Source organism: Poecilia mexicana, unplaced genomic scaffold (assembly GCF_051168715.1).
Source record: "Poecilia mexicana isolate PSO_F unplaced genomic scaffold, ASM5116871v1 scaffold_3, whole genome shotgun sequence".
In the NCBI taxonomy this organism is placed as follows: Eukaryota; Metazoa; Chordata; class Actinopteri; order Cyprinodontiformes; family Poeciliidae; genus Poecilia; species Poecilia mexicana.
This window is the reverse complement of record NW_028263372.1, coordinates 31,341,654-31,368,308: the sequence shown is the minus strand read 5'-3', so window position 1 is coordinate 31,368,308 and position 26,655 is coordinate 31,341,654. Positions and strand designations below refer to the sequence as shown.

General features: G+C 38.3%; 3 protein-coding genes across 6 annotated transcripts in view; all 3 read right to left on the bottom strand.

Moving 5' to 3' along the window:
• Positions 1 to 207: 207 nt before the first annotated feature.
• Positions 208 to 8,145, bottom strand: LOC106923025 (cellular retinoic acid-binding protein 1). Its single transcript, XM_014995857.2, has 4 exons — positions 7,968 to 8,145; positions 6,905 to 7,083; positions 6,533 to 6,646; positions 208 to 1,204 (listed from the first exon to the last, which is right to left on the bottom strand). The coding sequence occupies exons 1-4, from the start codon at positions 8,035 to 8,037 to the stop codon at positions 1,151 to 1,153; spliced, it is 417 nt and encodes a 138-aa protein (XP_014851343.2). The 5' UTR covers positions 8,038 to 8,145; the 3' UTR covers positions 208 to 1,150.
• A 4,908-nt stretch (positions 8,146 to 13,053) lies between these two features.
• On the bottom strand, positions 13,054 to 17,465 carry slc25a44b (solute carrier family 25 member 44b). Of its 2 annotated transcripts, none has more exons than XM_088004436.1 (4): positions 16,977 to 17,465; positions 15,241 to 15,904; positions 14,939 to 15,066; positions 13,054 to 14,537 (listed from the first exon to the last, which is right to left on the bottom strand). In XM_088004436.1, the coding sequence occupies exons 2-4, from the start codon at positions 15,866 to 15,868 to the stop codon at positions 14,346 to 14,348; spliced, it is 948 nt and encodes a 315-aa protein (XP_087860562.1). In that variant the 5' UTR covers positions 15,869 to 15,904; positions 16,977 to 17,465; the 3' UTR covers positions 13,054 to 14,345. The 2 variants fall into 2 exon arrangements, with proteins under 2 accessions (XP_087860562.1, XP_014851340.2); XM_014995854.2 differs by having other exon boundaries at positions 15,241 to 15,908; positions 16,977 to 17,463.
• A 4,726-nt stretch (positions 17,466 to 22,191) lies between these two features.
• shf (Src homology 2 domain containing F) overlaps positions 22,192 to 26,655 on the bottom strand; it is a 101,067-nt gene continuing 96,603 nt past the window's right edge. For all 3 annotated transcript variants that reach the window (XM_088004435.1, XM_014995852.2, XM_014995853.2), the window contains one exon: positions 22,192 to 25,339. In XM_088004435.1, coding sequence (XP_087860561.1) covers positions 25,153 to 25,339 — 187 coding nt within the window. In that variant the 3' untranslated portion in view covers positions 22,192 to 25,152. The remainder of the gene's footprint in view (positions 25,340 to 26,655) is intronic.

Here is a 26,655-nt window from a genome sequence, read left to right as displayed (position 1 = left end):
TTTTAGTAACACTGTTTTCGTATGTCAGCCGTTTATCTTGGTTTAGCTCTTTCTCCATGTCCTTGTCGGGATTCCCCTTGGATACTCCGACTTAGTCTTGTAGTCCAAATATGACGACCCAAAACTGCCCTAAAAGACTCTCTTCATCGCCATTGGATATGTGTGTACAGAAAAATGGATGGAGGGTTCAGCATCAACCATTCTGAGCATTTTTAATTTTTATTCAGATTAGAACAGGTAGTTCTGCCTTTGTTGTGGGGGGAGAGGAAGAAAAAGTAAAACCACAAAATTATGCACAAGAAAAAGTAAAATTCAACTTTCTAAATTATGTTGCTATACAAAAATGCAGCACACCATCAAGGTTAAAGTGCCTTGCAAAAGTATCCATACTCCTTGAACTATTTTACATTTTGTCACATTATGGCCACAAACCTCTTTAGCCTCTTTCAAGAAAACACTTCAAGGTGGGATAAGGGTATAATTTTAACATTGTTTTGTGACAGCAAGGGGAGGGTGTTATTTTCAAAAACGATATACTAACCAGAGACATCAGGGATAAAGCTAAAGACAGATTAGTAGTAGAAAAAGTAGACTTGGCTTCTGAAATGAAAACCCAAATTGAGCACCGTTTGATCTATTATCTGAAAATGGAAAGCGGCGCAGTTGCAGATCTACCCAGACAGGATCAGCTCAGGTGTGGGAATCTGTCAGCACTGCAATCAGTTTGGTGTTCACTCTAAGAATATGACCTTCACTGAAGAGCGGCAAGACGAAAACCGTTGTTGAAACCAAAGCAGTTTGCCACAGGCCATGTTGGAGACAGCAGAAGAGAGGAAGGTGCTCTGAACAGATGATGCCTCATGCAAAATGTGACACGTGAACCTAAACTAAGCAAATTAAATACTATGTTAAACATGGCATCGTCATGTTGGAGGATGCTATGTAGACAGGGCAAAAATACTCTGTAGACTGGAAAAGTTGGTATTGTTCTAACTACCCAATTATCCACAAGCACAAAAATGTCCGTTTTTCTTGTAGTCAAAAAAATGTCAAAAAGAAAGTTGGTGGTTTATATATACTTTTGCAAGGCGCTAAATTTCAGACATCAACAGGGTGTCAGTTGTGAGTTAATTTGGAGGAACGGAGATGTCTACTGTGCTCGTACGTAGATCTGCGTACAGATCACATCGTCTGCTCCAAAGATCTGAAAGGAAATGAGAGAGGAAGAAAAATGAACGACTTTATCATCTTTCCTAGATATATGCTTTGTTTATCTTTAGGATCTTTATTCTTATTCAATTTGGAAGACATTACATGTGCTTCAAAATAGTTCTCCCAAACATTCCCTTCAAGTCAGAACAACCAGTTTGAAGGTAAAACAGATGATTTTCACAGTAAATTGATATTTATCAGGATTCCTTTAACAAGCACCCATCAGCATAGATAAGAACAGCTGTGGTCCAGAATAATAGCAGTCCTACATCTCCTAACCAGATCAGTGTTTTTAGGAAAAATGTATGAGCTGTAGAACAATGTAACCTTATTTAAGGATGAAGGCAGCAAACATAAATGCTAATGACTGTCTATCCCTCTCTGAAAAATCTAATAAAAAACAGGACAACTTGCTTGATGGAAAAAGTTAAACAGAGGGGAAAATAAAGAAATGTGGGACATGTTATGTTGTTCTGATAAAATGATCTCGTACTTTTTGGAGGAAACCAAAGTCAGGAATACCCAGAGGAAAAAACAAAACTCCTCTTTTAATGGATCAGACTAGAGCTGATATGAAGACTTAGCTGAGGATCTGCTTCAGGATGGTCAGTTATATGTGATGTAACTGTGGCAGTGGAACTAGTACTCAGTAAAAAAAAATACATGGTAAGAGTGTTGTGTTTTTGCTGTGTATACTTTAAAACCATTTCTTTTTCTTTTTTTTATTTCAGACAGGCATAATAAAAATGGATAAATGAGTTGATTCTTCACAGCACCACACCCAAAGCGTTTTCATCATGTGGGATGTTTTATTGTCAAAACCTCCTGCTAAGAAAGAAAATGTTTTATTTCAGTCAACATGTCCAACTGTGATATATTCATCCATTCCTGATGTTAAATCTCCTCACCATCAAAATACATTTATCAGATCAGTTCAAAAAGTTGAGCCACATTTTTAAACTCTGCTGCTCCCCTGTTGTTGGTTAATTTACAGGTTCGATCCTGAAATTTCCATAATGGACAAAGCTCTTTTTAAAACCTGTCCTCCAACACACAGGCAGACAGTAGCAGAGGCCTTTGTTATTTAAATCGACTTTAATTAAGCACGGCAGCTGTCAGGTTTGCATTCTTCATCACATGTTTTGTTGTCTGGACTAAAACAAGTGAAACAGCGGAGCGCCAGAGATTTATGGGCTTCTTAGGGAGTGTTGCAGAAAAAGGCTTAGAGCAACAGTACGTGTCATTACCCCAGGCGGTGCGGAGTGGGAGGATGGGGGGGGGGGGGAACGGTTGGAAGGGGGTTTAATTGAGCCGTGACGACTCCATCTGGCAGAGGGGTGTGATGTCATTAACTGGAGGTAACATCAGGGTTCATTAGCGCCATTCATCAGTGAGGAGAATGCAGCGCTGCATCCCCTCATTCAGGCCAGATTCACCTGGCTTCCTATTAAATAGATAAAGGGGATTATTTTGTTTTAGTTCTTCAGGTAATTTAATTCAGAATACATTTGAACTCAAAATATGAGCAGAATGAATGCAAAGTTGCTTGCATAGAAAAGACTAGTTTCCCCTTTCCCCCTCAGGAATCCCTTCAATGGTCATTTTGTTCATCAGGCAGCGACCTCTCTGAGTGGAAACCATTATGTCACCATCAGCTGACAAAACCAGTGCTTTTTCTACAGTGGTAGAATGACAGTTTTTGCTAGAATGATAACTCTAAAAATGTACATTTTGGTCTAAATAATTTTGCTGCCACTGATAATTGCATTTGATTTGTGTCTGATTTAGAGTCGGAGATTAATCTAACGGATCTGCTCTCTTTCCTGCAGTGGGAAAAAAAAAAAGTCTCCCAAGATTTAGATCTGGCTTCCACACAATTCTGTTCAATTCAAAGAATAATAAATAATAGAAATTTATTGCTGCTCTGTTGAACGCCAATCTTAACTGAACCCTGATGCTTGTTCATTTTTTTTCCAGAAATCAAATGGCTGGTTGTGCCATTTTAAGTCCATTTCACATTTTTAATCTTTAGCGCTTGCAAGAAAGAGTATTTAAAGCTTGAAGAAAGTTCTTTTTAATAGCCAGCTTCTTTTATGAGTTGTTCATTTGAAAGCTGATGTTGATCTAAGTGGTTTGCAGAATGACTATTTGTCCAAGAATACACAAACATCATTTTTATGTGCTTCATATGGCAGCTACAATGCTGTGGCTTTTCCAATCTTTGGAAATTCCAATTCTGATTTATAATATCTGACTCATAAATTCTTTTTTTTTTCAACACAAACAGAATCATTAAAGAAAATGAAAGCATAGTTTTTTGATTTTTTTTCATCCTCCTTTCTTTTTATGAGTTTCTGCAAGAGCTCAAAAAGTCTGAAGTATAATAACTTGCAATTTGTATGCCTTAATATAAATTCATATTGAAATATATCAGGTTACACCTTAACCCCTGTTTTTTTTTTATTTTTTATTTTTATTTTTTGTTCTTTTCACTGTTTTGTATTTAGGAAATTGACTGCATCCACCTTAAACGCCTACAAAACATACAAATTATTCTGCGTTGAAACTGGCATTTTGTAGTTTATTTAGGTAATTAAAATGAGAGTAATTATTTATTTTTTTATTATTATTATTTTAACCATCCGAGCCTGCGCACCCAACCTTCCTACGTTCGGGGAATCTGTCTGGCCTCTGTTCTTACATTTGTGGTCCTCTTGTTATGGTGAAATCATTTTCTTTCCCTCTCCCCCAAACGATTCAATTCCAACATGCCTATCAGATTATAGTCTATCACTCCAACATGAACAGACAAACACACCCTTGTCTTAAACAAAAACACATTTAGAGAGAAGAAATCTTTCTGTCACATCTGAAAACCTACATTCAGTCCAAATTGCTGCCTCTCCCAAATGTTTCCCTGATTGCCTCTCTGCAGAGGTGAGTCAGTGTCCACACAGAGATCTCCATCCATGCCAAATCAGACAGCCTTTTCTGTCTCGCTTTAGTGTGTTTTTTTTTTTCATGTCCATCTGGTCGGTAAACCCAGAACAGATGTTTATAAGTTTCTCACAAGATCTTTTTTTAAGGCGGGATCTGGAAGCAGACGTGTTTCTGATGGATCCAAGGCCATGAAATGATAGGAGGAATGCAACAACAAACATATGTCTGCGAGACTTTCAATCTTTTCAAAGTGCTTCTTTATAGAAGTCATGAGAAAACTGAATGGTTTTTGTTTTCCTTGGAAATAAAATCATAAAGCTCTGTTAACACATGCCTTACTTATGAAGGAATGTTTATGAACGGGAAAGGATAGATGAATGGCATTTTCAATTTGCTGTGAGATTTCAAAACACTTCCTGGAACTGACACGGTTTTTGTTAATGAATGAACTTCTTTTCACTTCTCACATAAAACTTCCTCTGTAATTTGGAAAGAACTAAAATGTATCTTTTTGTAAAGATACATTTGCAGGGAAATCTGATTAAGTTAGAATCCAAAAAAAAAACAAAAAAAAAACAGTTCCATTGTTTTAGTTTGATGTTCATTCACTACATTCATACTGATACATTTCTAGTGTTTATTTTTGCTCCCTTTGACCTCTATTGCACTCAGAAAATGAAAATGCAAGTTAAAATAGTAGATAAAATCAATAAAATATAATTTTAAGTACTGAAATGTGCTGCTGAAAGATAAATCCACATACTGAATACCCATGTTCAGTTGTTGATCAGAGATTTAGGCAGGATTTATGTCAAGCCAGTATGCAGACCAGTCAAACACAGTGACATCATGGTCTTAAGCAGGTATTGATACTTTTGGTCAGGTATTGATCGTATTTTCCACACAGGAAAATACAAACATTTCCATAAAGCTTGTGATGAAAATGAAAAGATGAAGCTCTCATTAATTCCCTGATAGATGACTGTTCTGTTGGGGACTTGAGAAACACAGCAGACCAATTCAAAAAGGTGACATAAAATCACCAATCATCAATGACTGTGGAAACGTCACCGTGGACATCAAACTAGTCTCATTTTTTGCTCTTTTTCCAGACTCTGGGATAAAGGTTCTGACATTGTTTCTCATTCAGGAGTGTCTTATCACAGGAAATGCAACAGTTATAACCTATGTCCCAGATTACATCCTCATTTAAAGACTTTTCCTTCCACTGAATTTTCCATTAAAGTGCTTGGATTCAGCTAAGCGTCTTTTGTAGTGATGTTTTGTTACTCTCCTCATGGAAGATATCATTGACTGGCGGTTATACAACTGTTAAGTTAGCCATCTAGCAAAGGCATAACATGACATTTCTGTGTGGAAAAAAAATCTATTTTTTATTGGTTTTATGTAATATTCTAATTTTCTCAGAAACTCATGTTTGGGTGTTTATTACCTGGAAGCCATAATCATCAAAGTTATGAGAAATGAACACCCAAAAAATATCACACAGGTTGTAATGATTTAGGACAGGTGTTTCACTTTTGTGTTGGATTACCTGAATGAACTCATACGTTTTGGACATGTTATATTTTTAAGTTAAATGAAGCCATTTGCAGCTGGTATCATATTACTGACGAAGAACAACACACATCTGTCGAACTTAAATGACATGAGCATTTAAAATATGCATTTATAGATCTACTAAATTCCCAACTCCCTCAATAACACTTATTAATTTCTTTTTGGTTGGAGTCATTAGCAGTACAAACAGGTGTGCTGCCGGTGATTTTGTAGAAAACATTTATAAACTTATAAGAAGTGTTTTCTTTTGTTTTAAACAGTTTTCTTCTTATTAAAGTTGGTATTTGCTACAGTTTGTAGTGTGAGACTATGCAGCTACAGCAAAAAAGGATTTGTAGGAGGTCAATGTGATTACTAACGATTAGGTAGGTGAATCTTATCACAAAAACAACCCCTAACCAATACATCTTCTGCATTGCTGCATATTTCATCACATAAAAATACATGATGATCTCCCCCTGCTACAATCTGATTCCCATCACACAAGTTGTTTTTTAAATAAAGTGCACACCGTTCCCTTTTCCAAACCCTGTGCTTTGTGCCCCGCTGTGAATAAAGGCAGCCATTTCCAAGTCTGACACTTTGTGAAGCATCCAAACATCTGGTCTAAGACTCTGGTCGAAATCCATCACTAAGAAGATGAGTGTGTTTGAAAAAAGCAGATTAGGAAAAGCAAAGAAAAAGAGCTTTATATAAATGAGACAATTCTGAAGAGTTCAAAGTGTAATCACTGCCTGAAACACCAGATCCCCTCTTGTTTTTTTTCCTCACCATTTTGCTATCTGAAGTAAACTCTTACCAAAATGAGTTCCTCCCCTTTGAGTTCTCGGCTCCAGAAGGTTTTTGGACCGTTCCCGCTCAGCAGAGTCTGTTTGCAGTAAATCTTGTTTTCCGTCTCCCACGTGGCCAAACTCTGCAGAAGATATTCAGTTCAAGACGTTTTACTGAAATTCCACCTTCAGCTTCACCTGTCTGCAGCAAAATCAACTACCAGGCATCTGAACGTTGCCAGTTCAACGTGGCTCTATTGTAAAGTCTAATAAGGAAACTAACGTTTGATGTGTTCAGGGGCAGATTTTAATTTCATACCCTATATTTTTTATACATTTTTGTGAGTATTTACTTCTGTTGGTGCCCGTTTAGATTTGCCACCAGTTGGTTTTTCAGTTACCTTACACTTTCTGCCATCCACCGTCTCCTCATTGAACTCCTCGCCTACGACGAAGTTGATCTCCGTGGTGCGTACGGTGGTGGAGGTCTTGATGTAGAAGTGGTCACCGCTCTGCTTTATCTCCACATGGGGTTTGGATGCAGCCGCCCCTGCGACCTTCCTCAGCATGGCGTTCACGCCTGAGATTCAGACACAAAATTCAGTTCAAGCCTTCTTCTTTTATAAAGGTGACAGAGTATGTCACCTTTCTAACTCTGGTAAAAAAATATGAGTTCATTCAGTTTTAATTCTCCACTAATCTGGAACAAACTTCCAGAAAACTGCCAAGCAGCCAAAACATTGATATTCTTTAAATCAGGGCTAAAACCCTGCCTGCTTAGAGCTGCCTTTGAGTCATAATAACTGGAACGTTACCCCTGTATTAGCTTTTATGTTTTAGGCAGCCATGCCAAAGTAAAATCTATCACTTTCAGTTAATCTTTTTATTGTTTTTGAAAGGTAAAAAGGATCCATCAGCAGCTGCATGTAAGATTAACATCAGCAGATGTTGCAGATGTGGAGATCACAGCACAAGGTGATGAGAGGGAGGAATGTTGATGCTGTCGACTTTGTTTGACTCTCCTGTAGATTGTGATAAATTCTGTCCTCCAAATGGGAGGAAAAACTATTAACCCTCTGTCACATCTCGCTCTGTCAGGAGCGAGATGTGAGACCGCTTTGGTCCATTCCCACTTTTTCCGAGAGTTCACTTCCACTAATGCATACACCAAAAACATTCTGAAAATTTTTCAGGCAGAGTCTCGCTTCTTGCGGATTTTATTCAGAATATAATTTAATTGTGACAAAAATCTTGAATTTTGAGTTAAAAGTAAAATACTAGAAAACATTTATGTGCACAGTTTGTTTTTGATACAGCAAAAAGTTCTTGTATTAAAGTTTTAATCTGTAAATAGTTCATCTCTCCAGTTTAATCACTGAGCAAACAAAGCTTGCTACAGTTTTTTTTTTTTTCATAGCCATCTTAAAACACAAAAACATGAAAGAAAACATTAAACACACTCACCCAGAGCTTTGAGTAACTCGTCAAAATTCTCGCTGCTTTTCATTTTCCAGGTGCCTGAAAAATTTGCCATTTCTCTCGTCCTGCTGTGTGCCGGCCGACGCCTCCTGTCCTTTGACTCCTCAGCTGCTTTTCTTTAGGCTATTTCTCTCCATCCATCCATCCATCTCTCCTCTCCCTCCCTCTCTCCTCCCAGGGCGTAATGATCCAACACATCAAACCAAACCCCTCCACCCTGCCTCCACCTCTGCTTCCTCTCAACACACACACAGACGTGTACTTACAGACATTTGCACACTTTGCTAGTTTGCTCTGTGAGAGCTTCTAATGTTTGCAGATTGTTGCATTTATCGGTTATTTAAACCAGAGTCTTTCTCTTGAATGAGCTCCTTTTCTGAACATAGACTTTACTTCAGCTGACAACTAACTTGTGATTGTTAAAGTTTGAAAACCGTGCTTGGAAGTTCATCATTAAACAAACAAAAACATGTATTTAGTATCCGACAAACATAACCAGAGTAGAAACATAACGCAGATTTCAAATGTTATTATTGATATGGAAGAAAAAGTGTCCAAACCAACTTTAGGCAACCAAAACTGAGTCATAACAGAGAGTTTTGACAATACTAAGAGGAGATTTTGGCTCGCATTTCTTTTCAGAATTGGTTTTAATTCAACCACATTGGTTAGTATTTAGTATTCATTCATAACCAATCAGTTTAATGCCAAACCTGTGAGAGAAAATATTAAAGGTTTCATCAATTACTGTAAAGTAGACCCAAACCATCACACTACCACTGCTGTGTTTTCTTTCTTTCACTGAAATGCTGTGTTCGTTTTATAACATGATACAACAAGGTGTGTGTCATGTTATAATTGGTGGAAAACTAACACAGTTCTAAGAATTCCACTTTTGTTTCTTCAAATTTACCAAAAGGTCTTAAGATCAGCAAGACGTTCTGTTGCCAAACATGAGACAGACCTTTATGTTCGTATTGGTCAGTAATAGTTTTGGTATCTGCCTGTATAGACCGATTCCAAAACCGATACCAATACTGTTTAAGTTTGTTGTCAAGTGTCTGATCTTTAAACTTGTTTGTGATTTTCCAGTACTTTGTTCAAACCTTGGACAGAATTTGGACAAGGTTTATATAATCTACCAAATACTTATTTACATGATTCTTGCACATTCTTCCTCAACAAAAAAAGTGCAAAATATTATAATTTGAGAGCAAATTCAAACAAAAAGAAAATTTGGGGGTAGTGTTGAGAAACTTCAAAAATAAAATACAATTTCAACATGGAATCTGAAACTAAAGTATCAAGGTTAGCTGCAAGTATAAATCTTATACTGATACTGACTTGGTATTGATACTATCAATATTTTGGATGGATCTGCCCACCTCTAGTTTTGGACTTCAAACTCTCTCATTCATTTTGCCCAGTCTCTTTCTTACTGTTTATTGACAAATGCTGATCTTAACAGAGCAAAGGTTTGACTGCAGAGCTTTAGATGTTCTGGGTTCTTTTGCGACCCAGGTTGTCATCCAAGAGCCCATGGATGTGTCCATGGGCTCTTGGGAGTGATTTTGGAAGGACAGGCAGTCCTGGGAAGGTTCACCACTGATCCATGTTTTCTTCATTTTTGGGTTATGGCTCTCTTTGTGGTTCACTGGAGTCCTGCAGCCTTGGAAACAGCATTTGCAACATTTTCCAGACTGACAGATGTGAATGACTTTGCTTTTCATCTATTCTTGAATTTCTTTAGACATCGGCTTATGAGGTCTATTAGCCTATTTCACATTGTCAGACGGGCTTTACAGGTGATCATGGCTTAGAAAGGGAATCACTTGTATTTCTGACAAGTAGTCAGTAGTTTTGATTAGCTTTTATCAGTCAAATGAAATAATTTCCATTTCCATTTTATATTTACTCCCTTAACCTTTTAAGTGTAAATTTGTTTGAAGAATTAAAACATATAAACGTAACAAAAAAAAAATTGTAATGTGATACTTATTTACGGCACTGCAGTAACTCCCTATTAGCATCATTTAAAAAAATTCTAAACTATCCTTTTACTACATGGATGATATTCCCAACATCTGAAAGCTGAATATTGTTTTTATACATATTCCTCATATTTATGTTGCAGACACCCTTTCACAACTTTCATCTTAAAGAACTCCACCCTCAAAAACATCAATGTGTCAACATTATTTCCTAAACCAATGAACTTTTGTCATGTTTGAATTAGGTGGTTATTAATAGAGACACTGATGATTATGTAAACTTACAGTGGAGGCTGTCGGTGATCTTCACCTACAGCCAGACTGACTGCTTCATTTTACAAATTGGCAGAGTGAAGATGAATCTATATCCAAATTTTTGTATTTTCGAATTTAATATGAAAGCCGTCATATTTTTACAGGAGAAATAGTCTTACAAATCTGTCAGCAAACCATATTTACTTACTTTTATGAAGAATACATGCTCCACCTTTAAAAAGAATTAGGGATTGTTTGAGGGTAGCTTTGAGACGCAAAAAGGCAAAAGAGGAAAATGTCGACAAATTTCTATGGCTTTATGAAATCTACTGCCTCTGCATTATCCATTATTATCTTGAATTGACTTATCTAACAAATAATAATATACATATCAGCTCTGTGTTGTGTGTCTTGTTGGAACTTGATCATTCTTTTTGTTTTACTTTATTTATTCTTCACTGTATAAAATAAAGATGTTTGTGGAAACAGAACTGAAGTGTTTCACTCAGGAAGATTGATACTGTTCTGTTTCTTGAATAAATGCTCTTCAGTTTCTGGACGAGAGGAAGATAAATAACCTTCCTCTCCTCCATCTACTTCAATTAAGATTTTAACTGATCACCTTTTCAAGGAATGCGCATAAAAAATAAATACTGATAACCTTCCATGTAAAGCCCCACTGCAGGCAACAACAGAAGGTTGTTGACCAGTATCGTTAAAACATTTATTTTCTATGGCTAGATCCCTTTTTATTAGATTCCTTTTCTCCCCTAAACAGGTTTCCTATCTCTCTGCTCTATGTGCAACGGTCTAATTAATCTACTTTATGGTTACAGTAAAAAGCCACATTTCAATGCAACTAAAGCTGCTGTAATGCGAATAAAAGGCTTCAAGATTTACATTTATGTGGAACTTGTATCTAATGCAGACAGATTTTATGTGCATTCTTCCTCGGGACTATAACGATTAGACACCAACATAAATAAAAACCCCTCCTTTTAAAATCTGTTGGGTCTCTGGAGCTTCCTAAATCTCTAAACACTCTTCACATTGCTCTCCTTCTTTTCGATCATTTTGGGGCCGATCTCTTGCACAGCCACCTTTACATCCCATGAGAATGAGGGGCCCTTCCTCTAACCCCGGCCAAGTCAGATTTGTTCCCTTTCTGACAGTCCCTCATCAATCTTTTTGACAAAGTGCCTCCCAGACATGGCCTGATAATTAAGGCACAGAGCAGAGAAGGGGGGCACTCTGTCATCCCACCAGGAACTGTCAGCGCGCCTCAAAGAGGGCCTCCCTGTTTGCTTCATTCATCTGTGGATTTGTCTGCCGGTCTCTGGGTGGTTTTATTTCCAAAAGAGGACATTTGAATGAAAAGGGGATTGTTAAAAAAAATATTAAGGGAAACTTGGAGAAAATTATAGAGCCGTGAAAGTGAAGTCTGCTGCCCTCTGTTGGCAAGTTAATGAAAGTTTTGTAAGAACGTTACTTTTCTTGATTTATACGTAAGTCTTGAGCAGTTTAGCTTTAGAGAACAGTGAAGCAAAGGCATTATAAATGCAACAATAGGAATATTTCAGAATCATATACAGATGTTGTTACATTTTAGCTAAAAAGTATTTAAAGACTAAAATATTGACTAATTTTAGAAAATGTGTAAAACAAAGAGTAAGAACTGCAGATTTAAACTGCAGGTTAAAATAATATATGTCATTTCAAGGGCCACATCCATTCAGTTAAACAGTTTTAAATCTTCTGCAGATGCTTTCATTTCAATTTCTAACCAGCATAATGAGATACGACCTTTGGTGTCAGGGAGTCACTTTTCATAAGATGTATGGTCGCCCCACGGTTAGGCTCACATCAGAAAAACACATTAACAACACAGTGGCACAATCTGATGTTTCCCCTCAGACCTTATCAGAAACCCCCCTGAGGACAGAATAGGAAGGAACATTATTGACTTTCCTCTAAAATATGCAGGATATCTTATAACAAAGGCTAGTTCCACTATTTCTTTAAGATTATTGAAGGTCAACAAGTTTGGAATTTAAAGAAACACTTAAATTTTAAAATAAATATGAGGTTCTGGGGAGTTCTTAGCAGGACCCAGTATCTTACGTGTAAAACCTTAATTTCACACCTTGACCCAGTTGGATAAGCTGTGTAAAGAAAAGTACAAATGTATGAGGTAGCAATGATTTCAACTTTAGATTTATTTATTTTTTTAGATTTCAGTTTTTCTTTAGATCAGAGGCTCTCAGATGATCAGCCAAAGTTTGAGAAACACCGTCTCACCTTACAGATGAGATCACATCTCTGAGCGTTTGATCCACTAACAAAAAAAAAAAGCAAGAGGCCCTTGGTTATTAACTTTTGTCTGTGAATGGCTGTTCTATAATATGCAATGTGTACAAATGTGTCACTGTTCGTATTGTACAGGTGAGCTTCTAAACTGAATAGTTAAAAAATATATTCTGAATTGAACAATCCATGCAGATAATCTAATAGCTTGTTAAACTCGGGTAGGAGAAGAAAACTATTTCAATCGTAGCCAATGTTTTTTCAATATTTTAAGTCTGAAGGCCTTTATGAAATTCACCTAAAAGTGTTAGAGGTGGCATAACTGTATTACTTCATTTTATAATCTTTTGCCAGTTTTAGTCATTGCTTATGTTAGTTATAAATATTTCAAACTTATATTTAATAATTTACTGCAGGTAAAAGTTTACCAGGATCTGCTTTTGCATCAGTACAGAGTTCAGCAGCGACATCCAGCTGAAAACATGTTTACTAGTCAGATGGTAATAATAAGAGACCAGAAATGTTGTTAAAAACCACATGTATTTTAGAGCAGAGAGGCATCAACAACAGTTGGTCAATCACAAAAAATGAAAAACACTTTCAGTGATACTGGGAGCTGTGCAAAAACAAAACAAAACACTCAAAATTGAAAGTTAGTATCATTTGACTGGAGATCAGCAAGTTGCAGTACCATCTTCTCAGTAGTTCACAGAATCTCAACAAGTCTGGATATAAAGAAATAAAGCCTGTGCAGTTCTGGCTTCAATTAAAAAAAGTTTCTGCAACAGTCTGCCAGTCACACTAAAACCTGCTCTTACTCTCACTCCTTTTCAACAGCATCTAATTTATGTTACGCATAAAAATAGGATCATTTCTATAAATTAAATGGACCATTTAAAATATAATCTCTCTTCTAAACTGCAACAAATTCTTCCTCAATGAGGACATTCATACAAGAGCAGGAAACTGCATAAACAGCATTGAACCACAATAGTTTCACAAAATAAGAAGCAAAATACAGCAAAATGACATCGACATTAAAAGCTCTGTGGTTATCACCCCAAAATGAAAATAAATTGGGTAAAATTAGTTCCTCTAAGATATGTCAATCCACACATTTTGTACTGAAAAGAACAAAACGTTATTGCACTCAAATATTTCACAAAAGGGTAATGGTGTTCACTCAGAGTTGCTTGGACAGTTTTAACAAGCAAAAGATTTCAATGACACAAACCTTCCTGTACAATAAAGACAGAAATTATAAACCCAGAATGATCACCAACACCAGGATAATATTCCTGAAAAATACTCATAAAATAGTGTACTTGTATATGCAACAGAGATTAAATAAAAACAAAGATTAATTTAATTGCCTTTTTAAAAAGGCAATTAAAAAAAAACAGTTTGGCAAAAAACAAAGAACAAGTTAGTTGCTGCAGTCGGTAGTTTGACTTTCTGAGCTGAACTTTTGTGAAAATCAGCTCTTTGCTTCAGGAGGACAACACAAACAAGAGAATAGTCACACAAAGATGATTTCATCTCGTTGATGAGGGCTGAACATAACAAAAATATGTTTTTCTACTGCTGTCTCATGGTGTTGACGTCAAACGGAAACAAACTTGTTCAGCTGCATCACAAACTGAACCCTTCGTCTTTACAGGTAACTAACCCATAACATCATCAATGCTATAACGTTCCGAGTCGTTTTCTACTTGAAACAAATTCAGGAAGTCAACATGAGGATTTAAAAATGGCACATGGTCCAAATACTTTTGTTTCTTCTCTCTCTTTTTTTTTTTTTTTTTTTTTTTTTTTACCAGTGTCTTGAATCTACCAGCTCTGGTCGCAGGCTCAGTTTTTTCAGTGTCTCATAGCCAACCACCATGACGATGGCAGTGGGTGCTGATGAAATGATGCGGGCTGACAGTCCTTTGGTCAGTCCCCAGCAGCCCTCCTCTCTGATCAGCTCCCTGAACGTTTGAATGATCGAGGTCCTCCCTTCAACCTGAACACACACGATCAAATCAGGAAACGCTTCTTATGAGGCAACTGCTTTCATTTTTCATTTTTGTGATGGAAGAGCTGCTGGTTTACTTGCATCAATATTTTTTTGAATGCAACTGTATCTGTACGGTTGAATGAACTACTGTGTGAAACCAAAATCACAAATATTCCCGTTTTCCCTAAATCAAGGTTTGCTGTACATCACATTACAAAACCAATATGTCTGTTTTTTTAATTCACTTACCAACCAAAGGTTTTACAGGGACAAACTATGCTATTTTAATAAATTATATAACACACTTTCAAAACTGAAACTAAAATTGCTGCGTCTGCGATTCCAGCCACTGTTCACACAAAAACGGCAAATTAGATGCAGACAGGCAAATGATCAGTAACAGCTACCTGTACTCTGGCTCTGACCACATCCATGGGGTTGGTGACAGTCGAGGCAGTTGCAGCAGCTAAAGGTCCAGCCACGGCCTGAAGGACCAGGTGGGGGCAGTCACTGGGAGCCAGTATGGAGAGTTGCTCTGTTGAACATCGCAAATAGACAGTTTATCACCTAAACCCGACCCAAAGCTATTAGACGCAACTATCACTCTTTTGAAGCTCTGACAATGGAGACAGCATAAAGTTTAACATCTCTTTTGAGGTTTCTGAAAACTCCTGATCAGCAAAAATATATAGAAAGTAAAAATGCTTACCGGCATAAAAGTGATAGAAAGGCCACCAGGCGGCACTGTTTGGGATGTAAGTGAGTAACGAAGCCACATATCCCCTGTAGAAGCCCCTGAAGCCATCCGCAGCAAAAATCTGAGACACAATGTTCCTGGTTTGGCCGAAAAACCTGGCCGACTTCCTGTTCTCCGAGTTGGAACCGAGGCGGAAACGTGTGAGGTGCTCCCCCTGGCCCTGCATCATCAGCTGCTGGGACACAACATCTATGGGCACGGTGATGCTTTGAGCGACCAGGGAGGCAGAGCCCCCAGCCACCACCGACTTGACGGTATTGGCCTCAGAGTACTGGGAGACATACTTCCTCACCAGCTCATAGGTGGTTATGTACGCCTGGCCTGAGACGATTGTGAAGGTGTTCACCATAAAGCCGCGGTACAGGCCTCGGACGCCCTCAGTCCGAAGGATCTTGTAGAAGGCATCGAAGGTCCCACTGTAGAGAGATTTTCCCTTCTGCACCTGCAACCGTGTGCGGATCAGTGTAGCTGGGTAGACAGTGACCCGAATGGCCATTGTCATAAATATCCCAAAAGAGTAGAATTTCTTTTTATCGAGGTCCTCCCACTCGATGATTTGGATGTTCCCTTTCTGCTGCATCCTGCCAGCTGTGGTTCCCCCCTCATCAGACTGTAGCTGCCTGACAGCAGGGAAAACAAAACAAAAAAACAAGAGTGGGTCAGAATCACTTAAAGATGTCCCACAACTACAATTCAATAAGGATTAAACAGTTGTTTAAAGATGTAACAGACAAGTATGATGTCCAAAAGCCAGATGAGAATCTGTGGCCCAACATTTTCCCCATCAAATCTGACTGAGCTGGAGATATTTTTTAAAGCAGAGTGGGGAATAATTTCACACTTAATAAATATTTGCAAGCTGTAAATATTTCTTAAGAAATATTGAAACAGAAATGTCCCGTATTTATTGTCCCATAAGTGGAGAAATTCTATTCTATTCCCACTTTAGCATTGTTGAAAAAAAAAAAGCATTCAAGGGGCTGAATACATATGCATGCCACAATATTTAGCTTATTATTTGTAAATAAAGACGAAAACTAGGCATTGTTTGACCCATTTAATAAAATACATTGAAAATTGTGGGTTGAAATCCACAAAAATTTAAAGACTTCAATAGGTATGAATACTTTAGTAAAGAGCAGTGGGTTGTAGCGCTCACAGCCTAACATTTATGTTTCATCCAACATGAAACAATGGCATGCTAAAATAATCCAATAAGTAAGAAACGCAGAGTTATCTAAACTGTGGCTTCATTTGGAAACAAATACATCACTTATCTGTGACACAGGATCAAAGGTCAAGCCTGGCTAAAGCTAACTTTCTAAAGGTAATGAACCAAACAGCTCTGGCCAACAACACACAGAGTCGCGCTATTTTTATAACACTGTTTCAATAAAAGCCTGTTCTCCTGAAAAGTCCACAGTAAATATGGCCATGTGGGTTTCGGGCTGACCCTGGACTCCAAAGGACACAGCGTTCTCAAACCGGGGACGGACCTGACTGGTTTTTATCCAGTGACAATAGTTGCATATAGTGAAAGGGAGTTGAACAAACAGGAATCAACGACTTTTCTTACGAATAGCAGCTTTTTATCCGACGTATGTGTCCGTGTGTGTTCGCTGAAACTAAGCTAACTCTAAGGTACAAACTGTTAGCATCACTGAAAATAAACACTAAGAAGTACTTACCTCACCGGACAGACCTTCTTTGACTTCTAAGACATACTCTGAGAATATATAAGACTAGAAATGACAGATTTAGAGGGTAACAGAACTCACTACAGTCGCTAAATAGCGATAACCTCTTTCCTTTGCTGTTACAGCTCTTCCTGCTTTCATTCAAACGCCATGCTACCCAATGAACCAATCACAGCCAAGCTTCTTCTTCGTTGGTATTCCACTGTTACGTATGCAGTTTTTTCTTTTTTTTTTGACGCACTACCTCCGCCGTCTGGTTTTACTTGTATGTTCTCATGTGCTATTGTCCTCTTGTAACATGGATCCAGGCTTTATCTGAAAACATATTCTGTTTTTGTATTTTTTCTTGATATTATATAACTAGATTCAATAGCACTTTTAAGAATTTTACAAACCTTTATTGTTTTTATTTATAGACCTGATTTCGACCTGCAGTGACATGTTATGATGAAATTTGGGTTTTAGTCTTTAGCATTGTCACTCAAACAGAATGTTACTTATTTATTTTTATTTTTGTGTAGATCTAAAATAATGTTTATCTATGCCTGCTAAACCTTTAAATGTTGCACTGAAGGTTCCAGCACATGCTTGGTGGAACCTTTTTAATAAAAAAATATTTAGGGCAAAATATGGTATTTATTCCTTTGCTTTCCCGTTTCCTTTCCCGTTTTTGTAAACTCTGGTTTTAGAGACTTTCATTACCAATTCCTTCCTCTAAAATGTGTGATAAACAACAACAGTCTGAGACAAAATACATCCACAAAAGCTAAACTTTAAGTTGAAAATAATCTTGAAGCCAGCCCAGTTAGACATCCGTGGCAGATGTTAGAAACCATTATTGTTTTCTCTCACCTTATATTTTACCTCTCTTTTAGAAAAAAATGCATAGAGTAAGGGATGCAGCAACTTTGTTTTTATCTGTTTATTAGCAGAACGTTTTCGGTTTGTTTTTTTCTGCATCACAGATAATTTAAGTGGACTTTCAATAATTTTTCTTTGAAAATGTGTAAAGAGTGGAGTGCAAACCTCTCTGTAACAAAGTGATTTGAATTAGTTTTATTGCTCCAGTCAGCTCTGAGTTTACTATATATAATTTAGTTGGAATTCAGCAAAACCTGTCTACACTACCTTTTTTTTTATTTTTATTTTTTTTTAGCTTTTTATAATAACAGTGACACAGCCCCGATTTCAGTTGGCAGTGGTCAGTTATGATGTACTCTACAGCTTCTCCATAAGTGAACAAAGCAACTATAACTCCCCATTGTGATCATTTCATTGAGGAGATAATGATGCTAAAAGTTCCCCAGGTTATGTCTAAAAAAAAAAGACTATTTGTTGGGTTTCTTTCACCAGGGCCATTGGCAGTCCCAGCATCAATGGTTCAGGGACATGGAGGACATGGAGCTGCTGCTGAGGGCGCTGGAGGCAACAGATGGCAGTATCCAGGCTGCCCTCAGGCTTATATTTGCCGGAGGTCTCCAGACTCAAAATCCATATCCCACTGACACAACCCACAATACAGGCAAGAGCAGAAATGCATGGTGAAGATGTCTAAATGCCAACAAATAACGAGGAAATTACATTTTACACCATGCGGTTGTTGCACCAGGGCACTATTCAATTTTAATTAATGAACAGAACAGTTAAAACGAAGCTCCACAGGTCTTAGAAACAGATTTGTTGTTTTCAGTGATTATAATTACTAATGTGACAAGTTATAGGAAAACATGCAGGCGATGTAGTCCCCCAATATGTACACTAGATGGCAATGTAGTTGTTCACCAAAACAAACATGTCAGTATTATCGCTTTCTTGTTTTTCTTTCCCAAATTTAAATTTGCGCTCTTGACATACCCTCTGCTGAAGCGTTTGGTGATGAATTGTTTTTAATCATAGCTTTGTTCCTCATATTTCAAAGAGGACATCGTGATTAGCCAGCCTGGGACATAAAAGCTGCACAGATATGCTGTTAGCTTTATTACCATCCACTGAGATGTAACTCTCATTGTTAGAACACTGTAACCATTAGCTGAACCCTCTTTTTTTCAACCCCCCTCCCAGCCTTATTACAGACAGATAGATTTGCTTTGTCTCGTTGTCTCCCATTTGGGTATTTTAGGGGAAGACACACTACGTCTGCCCCCCACCCCCCCATTCTCATGACTTTCCACAGCCCACCATCCTCCATCTACAGTAATTGCCCTGCTTAGTTTTATTGCTGCATCTGTGAATGTGACAGCTCAATCAGTGGATTGGCCTTTCATGAACACGGCACCCAAACAGCGCTTTGTGTCCGTCTGTCCTTGTTACCATTTTATAGTAGGCACCTGTGGGCAATTTCCACCTCAAACTGCCTTCAAGGGTGTTTTAAAAAACAAGATATTTCTATTGTGCTGAAGCAAAATGTGTCACTGTTTCAATAAAAGCATTAGAGAATAAAAGCAACGCCGGCTTTCAAGCAAATTAAAGAGGAAACAGATGTGGTTTCTCTGTGAGACACTAGCATTTAAACTAAGCAGATACAATATATAGACCTGCTTTCTAACACTTTAGTGGCTGTTAAGCTTTGGAAGCAGATGCATCATTAAATACAATGTATATCCAGGGTAGTATATCACTTACATGCTTTCCAGTACACCGGCTGACTCTTTCTAAGCAGAGCCTTCACACCATTGTGGACAATTTTCTGAGCCAAATTACACTGCAAATTTGTCTTGGAGATCCATAAATGGTGCACCGAACACTATTACGGATATGATTGTAAAGACACTTTGACACACCACATCAAGGTCCATTTTGTTTCTGAATGTAAGACTGCAGCTGATTGTATGTAATCTTATAGATACGGATCAACATCATGGAGGCTCTTTTCACTTGTTTCTTTTCTTAATCATCTGAATATGAACATCTTGACTATCTCCAAAAACTTTTAATTAGTGTGTTCAACTAAACTGGTGCAAAAAGAAGATATTTTAGTGGTTGCAATAGGATAAAACATTTAAATGTTAATAATTTTGTAAGGCTAAAATTACACATAAATATAGAGAACTTGTATAGAGTTTTGTCACACTTTTACATCGAAAAAGTGTGACAAACTGTGTTTTGCCTTTCCAGTGCACCAACTTTTGATTATAGACGTTTTCAATAATTTTGAAGAGACAATAATTGAGAGTTAGAATTGTCCAGCATGTTTTCGTCAGTTCTAGGTTGTTGCATGAATGATAGATGCGTAATTTTGAAAGACCACTTGTGGGCAGAGGCAGGAAGCAGCATAAATAAGAATCGTCCCTTATGAATCAATCCCAGTGTTTTGAACTAGGTCCAGTTCTGCCCAATTACTCCCATGGCACCTGGGATTTTTAGATAATGAGCAAGGGTCCTGCACTCTGTCATTACTGGCAGTATATTGGGCCAGAGGAAATAATCAGCACCAGGCGTGTTGAAATTGTGAGGAAGCTTGTCTAATCAAGCCTCCACAGACATGCAAAACAATGCAGACACTCTTCTATGTAGATGAAATCCTCAAACATCTCAAAGCAGGAGGAAAGGATCGGGTTAGCATAATGGCCTCCGTACGCTTTTGTCTCTCTGAAAGAAGGCAACTCATGTGACGTCAGGTCTGTTACCTATGATTGGTTTCCACTGGGTCTGACTGAACAGAATATGAAATGCGGTTCCGTTAGATACAAGGCTGTTTTGTAGCCTCATCGCCCACTCATTGCTTTCAAGCCATGCTTCTTATTCTTTCTGCCTCTTTTTCAACACTTACTTTGTCCACAAAGCTTCTTTGATGCATTTGATCCCAGATACTTTAACCCTTTTATGGAGTTTCTCTGGAAGAGAAAGAGGCTGCAGCAGAGTGGAGGGCAAAGACTGCACTTCAAAGTAAGCGAGTTAAATCTGAAATACCATCTCTAGGTTTTGTTTTAACTGAAGTTGATGATTTAATTGAGTATTGTGAAATTCTTGGCAAAATCTAAAACTACAGTTTCTATTTCCATTGATTTTTGAAGTTGGCTTTTTTTTATTTTTATTTTTTTCTAGATTTAAGTTTTGTTTTGCTTAGAGAGAAAATTAAAATTCAATATTGCACACAGTCATATTAACAAAGAAATTCTGGGGTTATTGTGAGAGCCAACTTTGGTTTGTGCAGCGCAGGTTTCTGCCAACAATCACAGAACTCGAGATGCTTTCATCAGCCCCCTGCGTGTGCTCCTTCTGCATGTCAGCCAGCTGCGTTCTGGCCAAAATGTGTTGGTAAAAACCGCTTTATCCTCACAATGCAGTGGTTCCAAAAGCAATCGCAGAGAAGGAGCCAAGGGATTTAACTGTTTAAACTGCCTTCAGCTGTAATGAGCGCTAAACTGCCAGCCTTTAGGTGAACAGTGGGGCTGTGTTTGGTGACAAACGAACGCATTGAAAATAGTCTTATACTGCTGCTGCATTGCAAAAGTAAACTGGATATTTTGTCTTAGCATTGTTGCAGACTGAGAAATTCAGAAGTAAAACTTAAAAGCCTTATCTCACCACTGCGCATTTAACACTACTCAAACAGTTAGTGAAGGTATTTTTTTTTTATGGGAATCTATTATGCTTCCTTGAAGAGGATTCATAAGAAGAATAAATAACACACAACCTATTGACCAATTGGGAGACTTCTGAAGACATTTATAAGTTTGGGGTACTATGATACCCCTGGCCTGGGAACGCCTTGGGGTTCCCCCGGAGGAGCTGGAAGAAGTGGCTGGGGTAAGGGAAGTCTGGGCCTCCCTTCTGAAGCTGCTGCCCCTGCGACCCGACCCCGGATAATCGGAAGAAAATGGATGGATGGATGATAAAAACAGTTTCTTTCCTCTCCAAGTTAGACACTATTTTGCCTTAGTCTAACACATTAAATCCTAATAGAAGACTTGGTTGAAATGTGACAATTTGTGAACCAGATGAATAGGAACAAACTTTTGCAAAGCACTGGATATGTCACAGAACCTGGCAGCAACAAGGATTAATAAACAACAAGTGGTTGACTACTGGTGCTGGATTCTGTCCTTGATTCAAACTGTGGTTCATCTTCCTTAAATATTGAGAGGCTTCACCATGGTAACTGGTGCTGGTAGAGATACTGGAGGAGGCTTTTCCCTCACAAAATAATGATGTTTTCTTCTGATGTTGGTGTGTGAGGGTGCAGACAGGAAAAACACAATACACGTTAAACTCATAAACCCAACTTTATTTATTTTTGCACCATGATGCCTCTACGTCCCCATTTAATACATTCAGTATATACATTTGGCCATGGGGGACTTTACAGAGATGCGTTACACTAGTGCATACATACGTGGCACGAAAATGTACACAAGGAAAACTCAGACATGCCACGTTACCACGATAAAGCAATAACACGAGAGAAGACCCGGGGCGAGTCGATGGCTGATGTACGCAGACACACACGCGCATTCACACACCCAGTTCATGGCTTTATGCATGCACAACAGCTTTTCAACACACACACACACACACGCACACACACACACACACACACACACACACACACACACACACACACACACACACACACACACACACACACACACACACATAACCTTTAAGACACTTGCGATGGAGAGAGGGGCTCTTTCAGGTTTCCATAATAGAAATACGAGGATGTTAAGAATGTCTCTGCTGACTGCAGCAAATTCCTCCCCCTCATCACAACTCCCTTCCCTCCAACTCCCTTGTACTCCAGCTCCACTACAAGTCTCCTTTCCTTTTTCCCAAAGCTAAGGCCTCTCAGCAGGCAGTGCTGCCATCATACATGGGCTCTTTCCTTTAGTAGAGTAGTACTCATCAGCAGGAACTATATAAAGAGCCACTTCTATCATAATCATATCTGCTAAACCCTGAACATTCGCGACAAAAAAAGACACGATACATAGTTTATTTTAAAATTAGCTTTCTAACTTCAGATATCTTCTCTCAAGAGAACACAGGTCCACAATGACAACATACTATTCCTCATTAAAGCACAAAGACACACCCTCAGAATGCAATGTCTGTCTGCCCACTTCCTACGCCTCTAACCGGGTCACTCTCCCGATTACGTCTCCTCCTCCTCCTGCCGGACCTATTGTACCATCATAAGCTTTTCACTGAGGCACAAACTCCACCCAGTTTCCCCTTTTAATGACTGCAGTTTACAGTTGCATAGCACACAGCAGGAGTAATGGTGAAAGCCAAAATGTATTCCACTTTTAAAATAAATTGTGTCAGATATTTTGGGTCACTTCCAGCCTAAACCATTTTGCTGTTACATGCTCATTAAAGCATTGTACAGTACTTCAAACATGCGTATTAGACTGCATTTATGATGTCACGCTTTGAACAAATCCATTTGCTCTGTCATAAGAATGATTATTGATTTGGGACAAAGTAGAAAAATTGGACCAAAAGCCTAACAGTGCTGCTTTGAGGTGCTAAAAAGATACAGAACAAAAGTAAAAAAAAAAAAGAAGAAAAAAAATCACCTATAAGTGCTTCTTTTTAGAATTTAGAGGTGAAACAAAGATCTAGCATCCAGAAATGTTTGAGCACAAGCAGTAAGCAGGTCTCAGCAGGGTTAGACTGAATGTGAACACATTCTCTTAAGCATTCAAACAATGTACAGGTGGACATCTGAAGGTTTTAATGCAAAGTGGTAGCATGATCGGCTGAAGGAAGGTGTTCAAATGGTTCGGACAGGCAGTGCTGTGATTGATGTGTCGGCCCGGTGGGTTGGTAGGTGGGCGAGTGCTTGACAACCTTGTTGGACATGTGTCTCAGAGGCAAGCGTGCACTTAGCAGAGCAGGAGACAAGAAAACAACGCAAAGTTCCTAAAACCCCCAAGATTCCATCAGAACAAGGAGGGCGAGCAGGTTGAAGCGGAAAAACGTCGGTAATAGTTACCCAGAATAAATAACAGTCACAGAACAATCGCTGAAAGCAGGATTGGGAAATTAGCTGATCTAAGCTGACTTATTTGACCCCATGCATTATAAGGCATTAAGCAAACATTTGTTACTGACATCACATAGTATTTATAACAGTGACGATACATACAATTCCTGATCTGAAACAAAAAGGCTTGTTCTTATAATTCTGATCATTTTTATAAAGAAAGAAAAAAAATATGTTCCTAAAACCAATGACACAGTTTTAAGGTGATTGGGAATGTCACAGGGAGAGCAGATCGATGTCTACAATCCCATTGTACCTATTGATCTACAGATGGGGGAATGAAATTGATTTTCTGAGGTAGACAATGCAGGCATATTTCATTCTCCCCCATGCAAAGCCATTCCACGCAGGGGTAGGGGGGATAATTTGGTCCATTTGGACAGGCTCCGGTCTCCAGCCTTGGCCAATTTTACTGTCAGATGGGTTGACCCATCCATCATGCTTTTCCTGCCTGTCTCACCATGATGGTACTTACATTGTCACTGGCGTGATACACCCACTCAGTGATGGATAGCAGACAACATGCACTATGACAACATAGAGACATCAGTCTGCTCAGCTCACAGGCCTCTTGTTTACCCACAGCTGGGGATTCATACCCGGTCACGTTATTCAATATCTGGGTTGCTGCGCAAGGTCTGCGTGGACAATATTGTGCAACAGGCATCATAAATGTTGTCGTCCTTGTTTTCTCTTCAAGTCCCCTTTGAAATAAAAGTAAAGCAACAACAGTGCCTATCCAAATGAGATGCTCAAACAGCTGGAACAGGTACAATAGTTTAGGAGAAAAGACTGACCCCAGTGACCAATGATGTGTTGTACCTCTCTTTTCTTTGAGTGTTAAGTGCTACGAGCTCTCAGCTCAACAATTACTGAAATGATGCTCATGAGATAATCAGTCTCCAATGCGATAAGAGTACGTCCGCATAAATAAAACACAACAAAGTAATAAAAACATTTGGAATATTGAGTCTGTTTGTATGAGATAGTATGAAAGTGGCCTTCGAAACCCGTTTGGAATCCGTCAGCCAGTGAGGTGAGTCAGAATCAGCAGTTTCGAATGCCGATGTTCATGTTCCCGTAATTTCTGCCCAGACGGAAGGGAAGCGCAGAGGCATGAGGACGGGCCCAGTGAGTCCTGCGTTGGGTCGGACGCCTGCCACATGCCCCACAGCACTATAGTGTCCTGATGCCTACGGGGTACAGCAGGGACATGTGTTCAGCCCCCTTAATGGGTAGCTTGCAGCTTGAGTAGAAGTGTATGATCTCAGGTACGCTGTCGAAGGGGCCACTGTTCTGGCCAAGGATGTATTTGTTCTCCTTGGTCCGTGACAGTTTCATGTGCATGAAGCCCTGGCTGCTCCTGGACACAGACAAGGGAAAAAAACAAAACAAAACAAAACAAAAAAAACACAAACCGTTAGCAAGTATACAACAGAAAATCTTTTAGACTGCCCAGCACTCAGATTAGAAATAAATCACATACATTCATGGCTTAAAACATTAATGAGATAAGGGTGGAAAGAATAGAGCTCTCTGTGGATCATCTCTTCCTGATTGGCACCTGCTTCTGTTTTTATATATAAAACATAATGCTGTAAAAGCCGGATTACCTCTGATAAGGTCGAAGCCACCTGGGGCGCAGACTAAAAGGGAAGGATACTTAAGGTCCCTAGAATTCAAGCAGCACATAAAGATTGGGCTGATGAACCCCTTGGATAAATCACTTAAGCTACAGCAATAAAGGCACAGCAAATTAAAAGCCCCCAGTGTGCCAGGAGCTTTGGATCAATACATTTTACAGCGTGCCAGTAATCTGCTGCCTAAAAATAGAAAGTTTTTTGAGCAGCGTGGGAGGTGTTAAGTAATGCAGCACTAGGCTTTAATGAAGGAAAATACATAAATGTTTCCTATATGCAGCAAAAATATGCATTAGGAGAATTTGTCCTTGCACAACACTTCAACATAAAATCTCTTTCAATCATTGGATGCTTCAATGCTTCAAATTAAGCTCAAACATATTGTAGCACATAATGGCATGTGTTTAACATGATCTGAAATGTTTTTTTTTTCTACCTCACTGAACTTCCACCTGATATATTCCAAGTTTTTTTTTCTTATTGGAAATGTAAGCTCTGGATTTAAAAAAGACAATGGGAGAAAATTACAGCGTTTGTATTAAGGAAATAATAAATGACAGAAAAAGGAATAGGGGTTATGATAATTCATAAAGCAATCCAATAAGCAAACAATAGATGCAAGGATTGGTGGATTTTTTTTTCCAATACTTTTCCATGCTTATGTAGACTTGGAAAATGCTTCAATAGTGTCATACTTTTACAACTTTTAAATTAATTCTCCAACATCTATTTTTTTCTACAACAGAAACACAATTAATATTTTGCTAAACATACTATTTTAAAAAGATGCTATCATGAATCTGATATATTTTTATTGAAGGATATCAAATCCTTGGAATGTCACTGTTTTACTGCAAGACTACAGAGCAGGCATGTTTAAGGTGCTAAATAGCAGATATATGGTGTATTTATGAAGAAAAAAGGAATGGGTGATTGCTTTATACAAGCATCAAACAGGCACAAATTTCTGATATATATATATATATATATATATATATATATATATATATATATATATATATATATATGCTGTTTATAT

Excerpts from the sequence above, each read along its gene's own strand:
- LOC106923025 (XM_014995857.2), bottom strand. The coding sequence starts at position 8,037 with ATGGCAAATTTTTCAGGCACCTGGAAAATGAAAAGCAGCGAGAATTTT. Across the intron at positions 6,647-6,904 it reads TGGATGGCAGAAAGTGTAAG|AGTTTGGCCACGTGGGAGAC; the intron begins GTAACTGAAAAA and ends TATCTTCTGCAG. Across the intron at positions 1,205-6,532 it reads AAGGGGAGGAACTCATTTTG|ATCTTTGGAGCAGACGATGT; the intron begins GTAAGAGTTTAC and ends ATTTCCTTTCAG.
- slc25a44b (XM_088004436.1), bottom strand. The coding sequence starts at position 15,868 with ATGCAGCAGAAAGGGAACATCCAAATCATCGAGTGGGAGGACCTCGAT. Across the intron at positions 15,067-15,240 it reads TTTCTATCACTTTTATGCCG|AGCAACTCTCCATACTGGCT; the intron begins GTAAGCATTTTT and ends GATGTTCAACAG. Across the intron at positions 14,538-14,938 it reads TGGTCAGAGCCAGAGTACAG|GTTGAAGGGAGGACCTCGAT; the intron begins GTAGCTGTTACT and ends GTGTGTGTTCAG.